This window comes from Limanda limanda, chromosome 2 (genome assembly GCF_963576545.1).
Source record: "Limanda limanda chromosome 2, fLimLim1.1, whole genome shotgun sequence".
NCBI classification, from domain to species: Eukaryota; Metazoa; Chordata; class Actinopteri; order Pleuronectiformes; family Pleuronectidae; genus Limanda; species Limanda limanda.
Window position 1 is genome coordinate 5,685,935 of NC_083637.1, and position 19,439 is coordinate 5,705,373.

The window sequence follows — 19,439 nt, forward strand, 5'->3', positions numbered from 1 at the left end:
CAAAACACAGCAGAACAAAGCTTAAAAGAGGAGGGGGAGGGGCTTATCCTCAATTTGGTTGTCTTCTAGATCAGTGGTTTTCAACAGGGGGTCCGCAAATTTCGCTTTGATATTTCAACACATTACCAGATTACTCTTGAATATCGTGAAAAATATCTAAAATAAGAAAAATATGTCTAAAATAATATAAAGGTGCTGGTGATCATGAGGTTAAACTTAAGTAGGCCTCACATGTTTGTGTGATATTGTATGATTATCATTTGTGACATATTCTGCATAACTTTGTCATCTTCCCTCTTCAGTTGTAGCCACAGTTTGTGTTGATTGTTATTGATCACCGTTACTTTAACGTTCTCTCAACATGTCAGCTACAAGTCTGTACATTTAAGTCATGAACGTTATGTATTGATGTTCATATGGTTCTGAGATGCAGTACAACTACAAACTGCATTTTAATTTTGTTTTCAATTCTTAAGCACTGAAAATCAACCGTTTTGGTTGTTTTTTCACAGATTTTTCTAGATTTGTTTGAGGTTTTTAAATAAAACCAACATGGAAAACCAAATGTTAAAACTTCCTTCTATCCACACGCATGACTGCACACACACACACACACGTAGGCATGCGCGCACACACACACACACACACACACGTAGACACATCAGTGGGACGTGGATTACTCTCTAGTCAGGATGTTGGTCCCTGGGACGAAACCAGTTGAAAAACCTTGTTCTAGATAAACTCATACACAGAGGAAAACAGGTTTTGGCCGTGTGATTAACAGACCAGCTGCAATCCTGTATTTTAAAAATGCAAAAATTCAGGTCATATGATGCACCAATCCCCAAAGCACATCACCCCCCTCCCCTTTGTGTATCTCCTCCTGCCTTCCTGAGCCTCACAGCCCAGCATCATGCCAGCCATGCTAATAGAGGAGAAGTGTCTGCCAGCAGCGGCTCCTCAGCACCTTCCCTCCTCTGACATGTCACTCTCCAGCCTCCTGCCACACGAACCATTTCTCTTCTCAGACACTTAAGAGTTGACATTTTTCCTTCAGAATAATTTAGAGAGGGGCAGCGAGTTCTTGAACATCATGAAAAAACAGAGAGAGAAAGAACGAACAGGAAACTAACAGTTCTTGACACGCGTTCGAATTGAAACCCCGGTGCTGGTGGAAGCACGGTGTGCGCTGATTTGTATTTTTAAATTCGTGGGCACTGGAGATTTTCTTTTAATGGATGTTTCAGTTGAAATGTGGTAATATTCGGTAAGAAAAGACCAAAGTACGAAGTCTTCTCTTGCCAAATCTGATGTCAGCGACTCCTCTGTGCCCACCATCCTGTGAGCCACAGCGTCTCACTGTCTGACACGTTCCTTCACACTGTGGAACCCTGTGAGGCTGGTGTGTGTGACTCCAGCTCCAGCTGTATTGAATCACTTCCACACCTTCCAATGCTATAAACACATTTCAACAAATACACCTTCTATTAATGATTGAGAAGTTGTTGATTTTTAACATCTACCACCTGTTTAACACCAGTTTAAAATCTATAATACCTGATTCTGGGTTTGAGGGCAGGAGCACTGAAGCACCATCACCTTATAAAAATCGTTAAAGTAGAGAAATGGAGCGACGCTTCATCGAGTCATGTGACCTCTCTGCACAGTCCTCCATCACTCGCACCCCCCCAGTGTGATAGGTCTATTTGAGCTGCAAATATTTCCCATCTCTCCCTTTGCTCGTCAGTGCCTCTGCTGCCCTGGGTCAGTATTGCTGTGCCTGTTCGATTTAGTTTGATTTAATGATATTTGCTCCTCACTTCCCATTATCTCTACATAATCATGTCTCTGGGAGGGAGGAGGTCGCAGCCTAGAGGCCGAACTCTAACTATGTTCTGCTGATAAACACTTCAAATGTGAGGGAACTGACTGAAATAGTATTTTACACATCCAGCAACATTCATTTGTACTCGTGTACCTGCCTACCCTGGGAATATGAGTCCATTACTGGCTCTCCTTTCATCAAAGACACCCATCTGTTTGATCCTATCTGTCTAAAAGCCACATTATAACTCCGAAGGTCAACGAAATACAGGAAAGTTACACGGATATGAATGAAAATAATGGACTGAAAAGTTGCAATACAGCTTTCTCCAACTTTGAGGAAATAATAAACAGTGGATAAGCTGATCATTGAAGGTAGCGTGGCCGAGCGGTCTAAGGCGCTGGATTAAGGCTCCAGTCTCTTCGGAGGCGTGGGTTCAAATCCCACCGCTGCCAGTATTTTGTGATGTTTATGAGACAACAGTACGTGTTGATTACAATAATGTGGATTGTAATAAAACAATGGGTCTTAGAAAAATGATACAGTGGTTGTGCTCCAGCAAGAAGGTTGCCGGTTCAATCCCAACTCTTCCCCACCTGCATGCCAAAATGTCATTGGCAAGATACTGAACCCCTAAAATGCCCCCTCATAAAAGTGCTGAGTGTACTTATTGTTAGCCACTTTGGACAAAAGCGTCAGCCAAATGAGATGTAATAACTCTCAGAACTTTGACCTCTCTGGTCTTCTCCGGGTCAAAAACCACCCTGAATCCTGATCCCCAGTGGGATCATGAAGCAAAAACATAGGGCTGAGAAATTAAACAACAGTTCGCACAACTGTGGGTAACTGTGGAGTAATTGTGTGTGGGTTCATCCCAACAAGTGACCTCTCCCGCATCCAAGGAGCCATTGTTAGTACTGTAGCAGCTTTAAAGATTTATGTCTCAGTTGGAAACAAACAGACTCGGACGAGTAAGAAACTCAAATTACTGAGAGAGTAACTCACTGCTAGTTCTGTTCTCCATGGGAGTTGTTGGCAATAACAACAGTATAGAATATCACAAATGTAATCGTTGTTTTATCTATGTCTGTGATGTGTACATGGATTTGTGTGTAACTTGTGGCTGTGTGTGTCTGTGTCCAGGTGTTTTTCAGTGAGAAGGACTCGGACCTTCCTCCCAGTGTCCAGGTGACAGAAGGAGAAGGCAACGTGTCTCTGCTCCTCCGGCTCCTCCAGCGCTACACGGTCTACGAGCTGCAGGTTCTGGCCTACACGCAGCTGGGTGACGGCCCCCCCAGCAGCCCCTTGCTGCTCCGGACCAGAGAAGACGGTAGGATGTGTCTCCGTGTGTCTCTGTGTGTCTCTGTGTGTCTCTGTGTGTCTCTGTGTGTCTCAGTGTGTCTCCCTGTGATCACTGACCTTTCTGTTCGGCAGTTTCTTCAACACTTTCGCCTCCGTCTCACCTCTGAAGCTGTTTCTCACCTCCTTGCACCTCGGCTGTCAGCGCAGCCCCTCTCTCCACCGCTGCTCCCATCATCCAGCGGGTTCAGTTCATCCATCAGAACCCCCCCCCCAGTCTGAACTCAGAGAACATGTTGTGTAGACGTGTGTGTCTGTGTGTGTGTGTAGATCTCCTCAGATCTGGTAACCATGGCAGACTTTTCAGGATGCCAGCAACCCACTCTGGTATTTCAGAATAATACAACACAAGCGCACTCACACACACACACGCACACACACTCACACACACACACACACACACACACACACACACGTGCAAACAGAGAGTCTCGTTCACACGCTCGCACACACTCTATCAAACAGTGTCACGTTTGAAAAGATTTTCTCATTTCAGGATGAAACAAGAACGGGAAAGTCAATTCCCGGCAATGTATAATGAACCTTCATCCTGTCTGTCAGTCACACACATACACATACTGTACAAACACACGCATGCACACACACACACACTCGGGTCGATGGGTGTTTGGTGGTGTGGAACATGGGCTTTTATCAGGAACAAAGACGAGTCGGTGTGAAGTTGAGAGAAAATTACATTTTCTATTTTGTGTCTTTAAGAGCTTCCTCTTAAAATGTATAAGACCGACTCCCTGTGCGTGTGTGTGTGTGTCTGTGTGTGTGTGTGTGTTGATGCAGGCTCCGTCCATTTCCACGTGTGTATTTAACGTTGATCATAAATGAGCCTTTTGATTATAGACATGATGTTCAGATGTTGTTTTCCTCTTTTGTATTATCAGAGTTTAACTTTCCTGCCAAACTCCCGTCTCTCTTTTTCTCTCCAGTCCCCGGCCCCTCCGTCAGGATGGTGTTTCCAGAAGTTCGATTGTCATCAGTCAGGGTGGTCTGGCAGCCGCCCACAAACCCCAACGGCATCATACTAGGTACAAAACACAAACGCACACAGACACACACTCACTCACAAGAAAGCAGATATTTGATAACAACGTTCTAATCATAATCAAAAGTTTTATGCTTGTGGTGACAATAGATTTATTTTCAATTGCTGAAGCAGAGAGTTTGCAGAGGGAATGAGTTAGCAGTTTTAAACACGTGAATACACACACACAGACACACACACACACACACACACACACACACACACACTGCTGTGATCTTTCAAGGGAAGGAAGGAAGTAAAAGCCGTAAAATGGAAAAGAGCTGATTCTGTTTTTAGCTTTCAAACAGGGGTCAGCTCTTTCTACCTTCCACTTCACTGCCAAGGATTGTTGGTATTTATGTACATGTGTTTGTGTGTTAACGTGTGTGTGTGTGTGCGTGTGTGTGTGTGTGTGTGTCAGTCGTCAGGCTTGTACCTGGGAAAAAAGGCCATTATAGCTGCTGAAGCAAGACCCCTTTCCTAATGCATACGTAAACACACATACTGTATAGGCACACAGGGAGTTTCACACACACACACACACACACACACACCCACACACACACACACACACACACACACACACACACATTACCTGTTTCTGAAATGGAAAATTGAAAAGTGAATCAGAAAGAACAGATAAATGAAGAAGAAGAAGAAGAAAAGCAAGGGAGAGCACGAGGAACGTGTGAGTGGCTGAAGCCGAAAGAGAGAGAGAAGTGGGGAAAACGACAGAGAGGAGATGTATGGAGGTGAGAGGAGGGACAGGTGTGTGTGTCTGTGTGTGTGTGTGTGTGTGTGTGTGTGTGTGTGTGTGGGTGTGTGTGTGTGGGTGTGTGTGTGTGTGTGTGTGTGTGTGTGTGTGTGTGTGTGTGTGTGTGTGTATGGCACAAAGGGGGAGAGCAGAGTAGTATTTGTCCTCTCAGTGGGTGAGGGAGTCGAGCGGGACAGTGTGAGTGATGTGTGACTGTATTGTAAGAGGGAGGACATTTAGTGCGACACCACTCTGTGACAGAAGGATGAGTGGGAGGGCAAATCTCTCTCCATCACAGGGACACACACAAACGGCCAGGCCTGCTGTGTCCTTGCTGTGTGTGTGTCTGTGTGTGTGTGTGTGTGTGTGTGTGTGTGTGTGTGTGTGTGTGTGACACAGGAAGTGGACAGAGGAGGAACGTGACCTCAGACACAATCTAATTCAGCAGGAGGCAGTGAAGCGTGTGTGCGTCTATATGAATATGATAAATCCTTATGCACGCAAACATCCCAATGGCAAACTGTCCCTGCGTCCCATTTCCATACTACATATTATTTATAATTAAAATCAGAGCATGTAATGTGTTTTTGTGCATTAAAGCGATAAAATTAAGGATTCAGGGTAGTCAGTTTGTATATGTTATACTACTTAATTGGTTTTAGTACTTCATTTTTAATTTGTTCCAAAAGGCGTGTCATAACCAATTTAACACAAGGGTTTTGAATAAAACACACACACACACACCACCTTCATCTCTCAAACATCTCTGCTTTGACTTTATAACAATTTCTCTATTTCATGCACTGTTTAAAAAAGCTAACAATTGGGGAATTGGCTCAGAACATCTACGACAGCGCCCCCTGCTGTGCTCTGAAAACCATTCTGTTCAATAGCTTGTGCTGCAGAAGGTTGTTGTTGTTTTTTATTGCCAAGTACGACAAAGACATACACATCCAATAGAAACAAAGCGTCTGCGAGGAACAGAACGCACAATGGAGGAGAAGCTGCTTGCTTTCTCACCCGAGTCCCAGGTGAACAACCCGACCCGGATATCACTTCTCAATCTTTGTCCGAACAGGTTCTGACAGCTCAGGTTGAATATCAACACAAAGGAGTGTGTTCCTGAGTTCCACAAATTATATGACACAAGTTTCAACACAGGCAACTAACCAAAAAATAGAAAACACCTATTTTGCTCCGAGAACCGTGGCCAATACAGGACAAATGTGTTTTTACACAGAGATCCCACGAAACTGCTTCAATGGTTTATTTCAATTAAGGATGGCTGGATGAATATTTTCTATACACGGGGAAATAAAAGAAACTGTTACAAATCTAAATAAGTAGCAGTAAATGCAGGAGTGAATTAGTGAAGCGGATTAAATCAACCCTTCAATTAATCCGTCCGCAATCCGACCATTAGGCACATCTCCAGGGCTTCAGATAAATATCTCATATAGATGTGATATATAACAATCCATTAAAACAAGCCGTGACATAAAAATAACACATCAATTACGATCATAAGAGTGAAAAGTGATAATTTTAACGTTCAGCATTCAGTCACAGTTTGGAGGGAAAAGAGCTGACAGGTCTAAAAGGAGATGATGTATAGAACCTTATCTGTTTGAGCCTCAGTGGAGTTTTATCCTCAGATTCACTGATACAACTACACAAGGAGACATGATTTAACACAATATACAATTTGTCGTGTTGAAATGGGAGTTGAGGGATGAGACGAGTCAGTGTGACCTGCATTCACTGCCGTCCAGAGTTTTATTTATAAGCGTTCAGCTCCAGAATTATATTAAAGTAAAAGCACAGCACAAATAATTCACTGCTATTTACTTTCAAGTGGCTCCGGTGGTGGCACTGCTGCTCCTGTACGACACAAATCAATTCAGACAAGGACACAACAACATGCAGATACAGGTTTTTGAAAAGCCTGAAGAATCAGGATGTTGAATCTGTCTCTGGAAGACGGAGCTGGCCTTTCCCCGACATGACACAGTCACTTTGTAATGGAGATTTAAACTCGTGCCTCTGATGGCAGCGACGTGCTAATGAGATTCAGCAGCGAACATAATGAAGCGCTCTGACCCAATTGTTCGGATGCGAGAGGATTTGTAGTGTAGCTGTTATCCGATAATCTCCCACACGCTGCGTGCACATTAACACAGACTCAGACGATCTGATGAGATTATCAACCACACAACCAGATTATCTTCCTCTGAGCAGATTATCATCCCCACCATTTTCCCTCCTCAGATGTTTTGTGTGACTTCATGGAAGCGTGATTGTGCGTGTTTTGGTGTGAAATACAATCTTCATGTTGAGGGTTTTCTCTTTTTGTGTGAGTGGCCAGTGGCCTGTGGAAAGCCTGGTCTGGGATCAGTGGTTTCACGGTGTGTGTGTGTGTGTTAAAGTGTGGTTGTGTTATTACATGGCCGGCTGCACAGGAGACAGAGAAACAGACGTCAGTCGTGTTCGCCATGGGTCACAGCCAAGGGGACAGCGCACGGATGTATGATTACATAATGTGTTGGGGGAATGTGTGTGTGTGAGTGTGTGTGTGTGTGAGTGGAATGTTAAGATGTTATTGGGAATGAGAGTCTATACTGGAAATATCGATAAAGATTGAAGCCTTGACAGCTCGAACGTGGGACGTGGTTCAAACTAAAAAAGTGAAAGTACACATCAAATACATTTCTCTCAAAGATAGTTTTTATTTTAGGTATTTCTTATCACCTTGATGTTTATTAAATGTATTTATATGATGTTATTTGATTATATAGAACTTGTGTGACTCCTGATTCCGGTGTGTGTGTGTGTATCACTGGGACTTTGCTTCCGTGACTCCATTTCCCCGATCAGACTATTTCCCCAAATGCACAACATTCGTATCTGGGATATTTCGGATTCATTTCTAAATAGTGGGGGGGGAGGTGGAGACGCTTCATTTGTGACTCCCTCCCAAGCACAGTCAGACAACACATGGTTTCCTCTACGGGTTTTTAACGAAGTCTTGTTCTCCACATCAAACCGTGAAAACTAGGTTATACACGGTAACAAAGACATAACACACAACGTTAGCTAGTTAGCAAACACAGTATCAATGATTACAATCAAGGTTAAAGTAAATAACAAACAGACAAAATACCTCGTTGGCTGCATGCTCTGAAAAGGAATCTTCTTATCTTCTACGAACTCTTAGACGTGTGTGTAACTACCTCTGCTTGCTTCTCTGTGTCTCTCACTCTCACAAGCAGCTCAGCGGAGGCGTCAAAATAAAAGTCTTATCTCTAATTACACAATAATGCTATATACAAATACAAAATATACATTGGAAAACCTTTACAACATTTTAAAGTAATATAGTGGCAACAGTTACATAATTTGTCTTCACACGCAGTTTGTGGTGAAGACGTGTAAATGAACAGTGTGTTTTCCTGTTGGTGTTTGATGTGGAGATGTGATTTGTGTTCTCTGGCATCGCGGAGCCGTGTTTCCAGACTCTCTCCTGTCTCATGTTGTTCCTCCTTTGATTCCTGTGGGTTCCTCGATGGAAAGTAGGCCACAAAAAAACACACCGAGGAATCGTATTCACACTCTTCAAATCTCTGTCTTCCTGCGTCTTTAATGCTTCTGTCCCTCCCCAGGCTACCAGATCTCCTACTGCCTGGACAGCCGGGACCCTCTGCGCTGGACCACGGTGGAGGTGGGCTCCAACGCTCGGCAGTTCACGGTCACGGGACTCTCCTCGGAGCAGACCTACGTGTTCCGACTCACCGCTCGCACGGCGGTGGGCTGGGGGGAGGAGCAGGAGGCCCGGGTGGTCACCACGGAACGCAGAGGTAAAGGACACACACGTACATTTACATTGACTCTTACATTCAAATCTTCAGAGCAGTGTAGACCTTGAAGTGAGTGCTAAGTGGTGAATCTGTTCAACAAGATCAAGTTTAGGAGTTGAGGGAAGGAGGTAAGTGCTTGTCAGGCATGTTAGGGAGTTAGTTGGGTTGAGAGAGGAGGTGCTCTCAGAGGAGGAGACTCTTCAAGAGGGAGGAGATTCAAGATTCAAGATTTTTTTATTGTCAAATGCACAGAGATAACATAAAGCAGTCGCTGGCAATGAAATACTTGAGTCACAGGCTCTCTTTAAGCAATACTCAAGTAATTATCAAAAAAATAAAATAGAAATAGTATAAAATAGAATACAATTTAAAATAGAAAATAAAATATATATATCTAAATATATGTCTTTACAGATGAAGAGAAAAATAAAACAACAATAGTGCAATTTGTGCAGTAGTGCAAATATTCAAATATGCCAGGGTGCTGGTTTGGTGGAGTTATTGCAGTTCAGAGGAGTTTAAAAGACTTATGGCCTGGGGCTGAAACTGTCTCTGAGCCTGGGGGTGCGGGATTGCAGAACGAGAAGGACTCTTCTTCTCTGGTAGCATTCGGTAGCTTGTTCCTTCACCAGAGAACAAACGAGTCCGGACTGTGATCGCCTCATGTGCAGGGACGGAAATGTCAGCCAGCGTTCCTCCGAGGAACTCAGTGGCCGACACGGAGCAGAGGCCCGTATGATGGAGTTCAACTAGATGGGTGCAGACCCAGAAGCCTCTGCAGGAAAACATCAGTGACTGGAACTGTGAAAGTCAGCCCCCCCCCTCCACTTTAGCAGAACTTCGGGATCACGCTCCTATTAAAACCTCCGACCTGACACTCCGCCTCTCACCCTGAAACACAAAGTGCTGATCCTACGTAAAGAATTTATAGAAATCTAATTTGAACAGTGTTTGTAGAGTGTGACAGAAAACATTGAGAGGATGTGAGTGATTCATCAAGGCAGCTTTTCATCAGGCACACATCTGATGAGAGGTGATATTCTCAGCTCTGCCTGGAGTCTCACTGCCGGTGTGTTTAACTATAGCGTCGTCCTGAGGCTGGTGGCAAAGTGTTGTGAAGAAAGTAAAACTAACTATCGTTAATGACGTGAACGACAGAGACGGTTTCCTCTTTGAACCTGTTCCCCTGTGCTTTAATTTAAGGTGCACAAATTAATTTTAATAGGGATTAAAAGCAAATAGATTTGTTTTCACAGAGATATTTGTTAATGGACGACGAAGCTTTTCTAATCATCATTGTTGCTTCTTTCAAAACAATATTTTGCAGCATAAAAAAAAGCAATTAGTAACATTTAATTCTTCAAGACACTCAAATTGATCCTGACATCTGTGCACGAAGAGTGTGGAGCAAGATGATGTTATTAAAAAAACCACCTGTCAAATCTCATACTTCTATTTTATCTATTTGTGGGATGTTGCAGTTTTCTAATTGCACCACAAAGATCAGATTTTCTTCTTTCTCTCCACTGCAGAAAAGGTTTGAGTCTTTAAGAAACAAGATGACTATTGTGCGTCTTTTCCCATTTGCACTTAATTGTTTAATTTGATTGATTTGTCAACTTTTCCAACTTGGCGAAGAATTGACTTCTTCTTCTTTTTGCAACATTCAATATTTGCTTTTAATTCCAATAATTCTAATACAATTTGAATCATTGAAAAGGGGATGGGAACACAGACTGCCATATATTCTCCTATCCTTCTAGTGAGGAGCAACCTAGTTAATTTTAAACACACTGAGACACACACACACACACCACACACATATACACACACACACACATGACTGCAGTTCAGAGGAGTTTAAAAGTTTAAAAGACTGATAAACAAATCCCAAATAAGTGAATGTCAGCTGTACTTTGAAGAGCTTTGAGTGGTCGTTAAGACCAGAATAACTCTTTATAAACACAGTCCATTCCCTGTTCTCTCTGCTGAGGAACATAAGATGTGGTTGAAAGCCCCATTTAATAGTTAACCAGACATATGTGTAGTTAAAGGTGCAACCGAGCTGCAACAGCGAGTTGGAGAAGGAGGAAAACGTTAATGGTTCCTCTGTATGCACTGGTTGGAAGTGAGACGTGTCGTACATCTTCATTCACGTGGGGAAAAAATGACAAAGAGCAGTAATTTGTGTTGTGTGTGATTGTTAAAAATCAATCTCTCTCTCTCTCTCTTTAAAAATGAATGAACACAGGCCCAGGAAGAGTGTGATTAAATTCTGGAACTGTATTAAATCACACACTAATGGAACCAGCATAACAAGTGTCTTTGTTTTCTATTTATAAAAAAAAAAAAAAAAATACTTCTCTACATTACTGGATAATTCAACTAGAATAATGGGGTGTGAGCTCGGAGGCTTTGAGTAATGACGAGTAAAATTTGCTTTCTTCATCCGGTCCTGTGCTGCATTCATGCATCAGGAACCAGCAAGGAAATTCACATTCCATTACAAAGATGAATACACAAGATAAGAGGTCTTAAATAAACCAGGTCAGGAAATCCTGTAAATGAGCCAAAGTTAAGCAGGAGTGACTTGATGAATGTTATTAATTGTACCTGTGCTATTCAAACTTGTTTTATAGTCTATTATAGCAGACAATCATGTGTTTTTTAATATTAACTTTCAAATAGAGGCAAATTGGTCAGAAATACTTTGGGTTTGCTATTTCTTAAAGGGTGGGAATGGTACGGAAAAGTCAAGGCAAGTTTTTGCATTTACAATTTGTATGATCTGTAGTTAAGAGGAGTAATGAGTCGTGGTCTTTGTGAAATCTCAGACTGAGAAGTCCAGACGCAGAAAAGCAAACAGCTCTGACGGATCCTCCATGATCCAACAAGCAGTTAATGGCTGAACGTGCACGATCCGTTTGAACTGGGCTCCAAAAGTTGGAGCAAAAATAAGACGTCTGACCTTTTCCACGAGTCGCTGTGCAAAGAGAAAAAAGATGAAATGACATTTAAAATCTCCAGCGGATTTAACAGAGCATGCACGGCGACATGTGTAGATATTGAAATGGATTTGGTAAATGGTAAATGGATTTGTATTTATATAGCGCTTTTCTAGTCTGATGATGACCACTCAAAGCGCTTTACAGTACAGTTTCACATTCACCCATTCACACACACATTCATACAGTGCATCTACTTGCAGCACTTTGTTATTCTATGGGGGGCTATTGAGGGTTCAGCATCTTGCCCAAGGACACTTCGGCATGCAGATGGTTCAGACTGGGGATCGAACCACCGACCTTCAGGTTGGAGGACGACCACTCTACCCCTCAGCCACAGCCCCCTCTGTCACCAGGTATTAGTTGTAAGAGGGAATAACGAGCGTCTGGAGTTTCAAATACTCCCCCGAGGATCTGTGCAACAGTTCATGAAATGCTTGTTGTGTTTATTGTGTTACTAAAGAGACTCAAATTAACTGACTTGTCGAGTGAAATGAAGATTTTCAGCTTATCTCACCGACTCATAGCATCATGCTCTGTTGTGGGGAGGGAAGAAGACTTCAATTGTGATAAGACATGTGATTCAGAAGAGTAGATGAAGTAGAACAGTCGATACGAACAGAGATATCGGAGACTGAACTGTGACTCTCGTTAGTTTTGTCGAACCTGGAACCTGAAAATGACATTTTCTCCTTCAGGAAGTTGATGGACAAAGAGGAGGAACAGCTCTTTATAGTGACTTGATTTTAAAAGAGCTAAAGCGAGTGAGGAATAAAGTTTCTTTTTCACTTTTCAGGTTGTGATGCTTTTATCTCCTCTCAGTGTATTTTCAGAACTATTTATTTAATTGATGCAATTACCGGTTGACATGTGCACCAGGTTATACAGGAGATTTTATTTTACACTGCATAAATGCTATTTTCTCTAAATTCCGACTGGAGAAGATTGAGTTAAGTTAACAGAGTGAACAGCAGGAAGCCAACTGTAAAAATAGATGTTTCATGAACTCACTGACATCTGGTGAATATCTTTTTTAAATAATGAATAGGTTGTAGACAGTGGTCGGTAATTCTAGTTTGAAACAATATTTTGAAAGTGTTCTTGTTGCCAGTTTGAGAAAAGGTCTGTAGAGCCGGGGGATTAGTCCCTGTGATTCCCATTATAGTTCATCCTGATTCAATTTATTTAAAGAATATTGATTATAGTCACTATAAAGACATGGACAATTGACTGGCCACCATATTTTTTCTTCTTTCACCAAACTTAGTTTTAAAAACACTGCATTGTTACTCTAATTACACAATAATGCTATATACAAATACAAAATATACATTGGAAAACCTTTACAACATATTAAAGTATTATAGTGGCAACAGTTACATCATTTGTCTTCACACGCAGTTTGTGGTGAAGACGTGTAAATGTTACACTTTTTTTTTATAATCCATGATAATTAATTTTCCTTCTCCTAAAATCAAATGTTTGGCAAAATGAATTTCAAAAGGTTTTTTGACTCCTGAGAAAAGAGGAGCCATCCCTTGAAAGTAAAAGATCACTTTCATTGTCACTTCTAAAGTAACAGCGGCTCTCGTGTCTCAATGGACCATCGGAAGAATAACTTTGACTTTTTGAAACACGACTCGAAACCTTTCATATATGTTTGTCCCTGATCTCTTTGTCCGATTCTCTCTGTCGGCCACACGTCTAGTGAAGCATTGAAATGCTACAAAAGTCCTTATAATAAATCGTGACAGTGAATTTTTATGAAAAACTAGAAATCATGATGTCTGATATTCCGCTCGCAGCTCTCGGCGTGTGTAGCGCATTTTAATTGGATCAGATATCGTGACATCGGCAGCATCATTATCAGGATTTCTTTAGAAACAGAATCCAGTGGTTCCCTGTTCCACTTCAGTAACATAATGGCCCGTTCTCACTGGGAGATCGACAGAATGCTCTAATAGAGATTTCTTTCTGATGATGCTGGAGAGACCAACTTAATCCCTGGAAAGAGAAAATTGCTTTTTTGAGTGGGCCTGCGGGTGTGTGTGTGTGTGTGTGTGTGTGTGTGTGTGTGTGTGTGTGTGTGAGGCAGCGTTAACGTGCCGCATGTATCATGGACAAAAACTGTGATTCCCTCCAGAGATATTTGTCTAATCGGGTGTTTGTCGCCAAGAGAGTGATAACTGATAAGGTAATGAAAGAAGCAGTCTCTTTATTTAGCAGAATCCCCCCCATCCACCCTATCATCCCCCTCTTCTAGGGAGGGATGGAGCTGGAGGTCATGGGGGGTCACGGGTGGATTTTGAAAGTTGTAAAGGAATATACAGTATTTAGCCTAAAAGGAGAAAAAAAGAATTCCAGATAGATAGCTAGATAGTCTATAATTGGAGATAAACACTCTTTTAAACCAAAGTATCCAACTAGTCAAACTTAAGTCTAAATCAAATACACCCTAACCCCCCCTCTGAGGTGGCGAGCACTTAGAAGAGCCTCATTGGTGTTTCCTGTGTGACCACTGCTTCTTTGGCTCCATCCTTCTGACCAGTTCTGACCAGATGACCACAGTGTGGGGTTAAAACTGAAAGAAAGTCAAGATAAATTGTGTTAATATAACGTTGAATATAAAGAAATAACTAAAAGTGGACACATCACAATAAACTTCCATTAAACACTAAATCAATCATATGTATACAGCATGAAGGGAAGAGTCTCGTGAAGGTTCCTGGTTCGAAAGCATCTTCCTCCCACATTCCCTCTCCGCGGTGTAGCAGTAAACAGTGGTGTTGGTGCTCAAAGGGCATGTACGTGTTCCGACAGTTATGAGCTGATTATCAGAACATGATCTTTACAGGGGAACAGAACGAGAGGGAAACAGACAGAGAGACACAGATGGGATCAGAGAAACAAAGGAGGCAGAGAACAGTGAAATCTGGATGAGGATGAAGAATAAAGAGGAGAGGGAAAGAGGGAGACAGACAGATTTGACTAAAATGACTTGTGATAAGGATGAATGAGGGAAGGTGTGCCCCTGTGTGTGTGTGTGTGTGTGTGTGTGTGTGTGTGTGTGTGTATGTGTGTGTGTGCTTCTGCGTATGTTTCAAAGCGTAAGTGGCGATTAATTAAACTTCAGAGAGAATCGATAGCGCTTTTATTTCTAGATGTAATCGATAACCCCCGGCCGCTGAAATTAACACCCGACCATGTGTTTTTGTGTCTACGTGCACATACAGCACGTGTGTATCCATGTCCACTGATCACACACAGCTACCGGCAACACAGTCGCACAAAGACAATGACTCCTGGAGCCATCTTTCATCTCCTAATTGAATAGTGAAGACAAATCCACAGTCTCTCTCTCTCTCACACACACACACACACACACACACACTGTCAATCTGCTGAGAATATTGTTTCTTTTACGCCGCAGTGGTTAGATGTCTTGTTTCATTTAAACACATCTATATTCATTGCAGCAGTCACACTGGTGCACGTGTGTGATGTAAACGCGGGACGTTCGTGTCCAGTGTTTCAAGCTGTTTGCAGCATCTGGTCCGTGATGGCCTCCATTTGTTCAGGTCACCACTCATTTCAATATCTGTGGCGACACATCAGAGGGAAATCAAAGGAGAAGCAGGAACGGATGAGTGGAGAAACATATCGAATGCGTATATGTTCCCGCACAGCGATCATCTCACACGTGCATTTTGGGCTGCATGGTTACAGCTGAGTCGGCTGTAAGCTGATTTATTAAACATTGGATTCTTTAGTCAAAGCGGGGGGGATTAGACAAGCCTGGATTTCTCCATCTAGATTTTACTCTTTGAAAAACTGATTTCTTGTCTCTAATCAGATTCTTACATGAGTTCTAGTAGAGATTCACGCTGTATTCAAATAATTCAATCCAAAATTGAACTGAAACTAAGTGAAAGCTTCTTCTAGAAATCATAATCTGTGAGTGTCCAACATAATCTGTATATAAATGACGGCTTCCTCAAAAGTGAAGCCAAAGCATCTGGATCGCCCCCTGGTGGCTTGGGAAACCCCGCCTCCTCCATGTTAGCAGATGGGACATGGGCCAAACTAAAAAGTCACATGTCCTCAAAGATGGTTTCTGTCATTGCAGGTGGTTCTTATCACATTAATGTTTGTTGTTCATGTTCCAAGAAAGTCTGGAGTCTCCACATGTGCAAAATGGCGGCTTTCTTATCCGGTATCATTTGGCTTCATATCTGGATATCGGGATAAACTTGAGAAGCATCATCTGTCTTTACAAACAGTCTTTGGTTTCCAGTGCTAAACATCCATACCAATATCCTATATCCTATATTTTCCATTTCCTTCCACTCTCATCGTTTTATATCTTCTCCTCTTTCCCGCTTCCACAGAGCGGCCGCAGCCACCGAGGAAGTTGTACGTTCCTCAGGACAGCGTGGAGTCTCGGCGTCTGCACCTCCACTGGGTGACGGGGGGGTCGGGCTCCTCTCCCCTCAGGTACTTCACTGTGCAGCTCAAACAGCTGCCCAGTGGGGACTGGAGCACACACATCGCTGACATCCCACACAACGTGACCGCCTGGAGCGTGGACAGGTACACACACACACAAACACACACACACACACACACACACACACACACACACACACACACACACACACACACACACACACACACACATCGAAGCATGTAGAGAATATAGTACGCTTACTCCACCACTTGCCTGTTTGCTTCAGCCTCTCCTCCAAGCTGATCCCAGCTCAGACTGGGTAAAAATCGAGAGGCCAAACAGCGACCTTCACTCTTACATTCACACCTGTGGATAATGTAGAGTCACCAATCAACCGGACCTGCATGTGTTGGGACGTTGAGAGGAAAATATCCAACCTCCACCATAAAGCCTCCAACTCACCAGAATCAGAATCAGAATCAGAATCAGAATGTGTTTATTGCCGAGTAGGTTTACACCTACCTGGAATTTGCTCTTGTTGTTGGTGCAAACAATGAACATAAAAACATAAAAACACAATAAATACAACACACATAAGAAAAAAAATAAACGATATATAAAATAAAAAGATATAAAAGATATGAAAAGTAAAGTAAAAAGTGAAATGCAAAATGCAAAACAGGAGAAAGCAATGTCAATTTGCAATATGCAATGTTATGCAACATAATATAATAAAATATGTGTTAATGTAACACATCCTTGAGGCGTCAGGTGGGGGGGGGGGTCCCGGGCTGTGTTGATAAGGCCGACTGCAGCCGGGAAGAAGCTGGTCTCATGGCGTGAGGTTTTGGTCCTGATCGACCGCAGCCTCCTGCCTGAGGGAAGAACCTTGAAGAGTTTGTGACCCGGGTTCAAACACAGACGTAGCTACTGCACCATCATGCTGCCCCCCCCACGAACTAGCCTAGCAACTGTAGGAAGTTGCATTGAGTTGATGCACCCGCGTACAGTCGTCAAGGCAGCAGCAGAATACAGAATAGATGTTTGCTCTGACGTTACCTGCAATGTTTGCACAACTTCTGCTAATTAACTCACAACCTACATCTCTGAGTGCTACTTCCATGAGGAGTTTCTTTCTTATTAGGTTTTAAAGACAGATCACAAAGCTGCGTTCACAGCAGCAGCAGCATTGAAGTCGTCCCCGTGAGCTTTTAAGGATTCAGCTGAACATTAACTTCTCTGTCCGGCTCTTTATTGGATTTGAGAAAGTTTACACTCCAGCAAACCCAGCAAGGCCTCACGAGACGAACATCTTAACTTCCAGCGGTGTCCAATACTCTCAGACCGATTCTCCGATAGGGAAGTGGTGTCTTCACTGTCTGTCTCTCCATGAGTCGAAGCTGAGCAGCTCGAGAGGATAATGTCAGAAGAAAATCTGATTTCAAATGTTTTCTTCGTCATCTTTTGCTGTAACACAATAACAGTTCTGCTCTGACGTCCTCTCAGGCTTTCAGCTCAGCACCATGTCTGTGGCCAGCCGGTGTATTTTTAAAACCCTTTCACTAGATTAGTATTTTTAAAAAAGAGTCTATTTGAAATGTCTGACATGTGCTGCGTGACATCAGAAAGCTTGACAGACCCTAGCAACGGTATCCAAGGAGGGAGAGGGCTCACCTAGGCATCGATTCGGCCACGTCAAGAATCTCTGGAGAAAACAGCAACAATTACTGTTAAATAAATATATATTTATGTATATATATTCAATGTGGAAAGTTGGGTTTAGTGCATCATTTTGGAATTAGACTAGTTGAAACAATCGGTAGAAATCTTGTAATGTTTATGCGTCCTCGGGGAGGAGGGATGCTGTGAATTCTCAAAGCAAAGAACTGAGAATAAGAACAAAAACATTTGAATGAATTTAACACAGGAAGTTAAGAAAAGGTTGATGGAGGAAAAAAGAAAACCAGACAGACCAGAATAATCATAATCACTGCAGAGCTGTGGAGAAGCTGAGTCACCTGATCACAGGCACAGCAGGAGCAGCTCGGTCTTTTTATCTTTCTTAATATTTGTCTCTCTCTCTGCCATCATGCTTTCAAGTTCTCTCTCTGCCGTTTATCCGTTATCTCACTTTCTTCCTCCAGTTTTACTTTCCCAGCATTCGTCCCAGTTGCTGCCACCACCTTCCGTCCAACCACCGGTAGCCAAAGCTTTCAAAACCCATCAAACGTTCCTCCACCGTCACCTCCACTCGTCCTGGGCTCCAGTTGAACGCTGTTTCTTTTCCATTCCTCTCTCTCTTTATCCCTCCATCCTCTCCTCCCTGTTGAGACAGTCATTACAGCAGCAGGTGATAGTGGTCAGACCCAAGTAGCAGAACCCTGATGAGGCTTATTTGTGTTTAGTATGCGTCTCCTGCTTCGTGGCGCTGTTCAGTGAGCTCCTTCACGAGCGATCTCAGGACTGTTTGAGATGCTGAAGACTGTTCTCTCAGTGTCACTGCATCCAACCTGCCTCAGGGAGAGTCGATCTGCCACGACCACGGCGTTTTCAAGCTCTCTCTATCACTGAATGCTCTCATTACGGCGCCGGATGGAGGAATTAGCTCACATCTCCGTTTGCTCACGCTCATACTTACTTGTTATCTGTCCTTAATTGTTGTTTTCCAGCGAGACATCTTTGGAACCAAAACATCGAAGTCCCCGGGCTCATTCCCAGACACACACACATAGAGTCCACACACACACACACACTCACACATTCAAACACTGTCCTCAACATCCTCCCAGTGCTGCTGGTACCCCTCCCTCTTTGAGCTCGGTATCTTTGATGTTCTATTCCTACGATACCCACAACCCCACAGGGCCCTTCTTGTCCCTCATTGCGCCCGGCTCATTATTATACAAGAAGACACTTGAGCAGTTCTTCTGTCGGCCGCTGAATTTTCAACTGGTCCTCCTCTGTCTCCCAGTCGCTCTGTAAACACAGTCTGGAGTGGGACCTTGCAGGTAGACTCAGGAGCAGCAGTGGAATGACTTCTTGTTGCTAATTATTGAATCACTCTCGTTAACCGGTGTTTATAATGTGTTAGATAAATTAAGAATTAAGAAAAATGACTGTTTTGCAGCCACCTGTCCTTTTTTAAAAATTGTAATC

The 19,439-nt window shown here is 42.9% G+C and overlaps 1 protein-coding gene and 1 non-coding gene across 2 annotated transcripts in view; both read left to right on the forward strand.

Annotated features, from left to right (window-relative positions):
* Window positions 1–19,439, forward strand: part of LOC133015718 (protein sidekick-1-like) — a 280,020-nt gene that overhangs the window by 239,177 nt on the left and 21,404 nt on the right. The window contains exons 35-38 of the mRNA XM_061082987.1: window positions 2,969–3,155; window positions 4,129–4,227; window positions 8,637–8,831; window positions 16,225–16,426. Coding sequence (XP_060938970.1) covers window positions 2,969–3,155; window positions 4,129–4,227; window positions 8,637–8,831; window positions 16,225–16,426 — 683 coding nt within the window. The remainder of the gene's footprint in view (window positions 1–2,968; window positions 3,156–4,128; window positions 4,228–8,636; window positions 8,832–16,224; window positions 16,427–19,439) is intronic.
* On the forward strand, window positions 2,199–2,280 carry trnal-aag (transfer RNA leucine (anticodon AAG)). Its single transcript has one exon. It is a non-coding gene; the product is annotated as a tRNA-Leu (tRNA).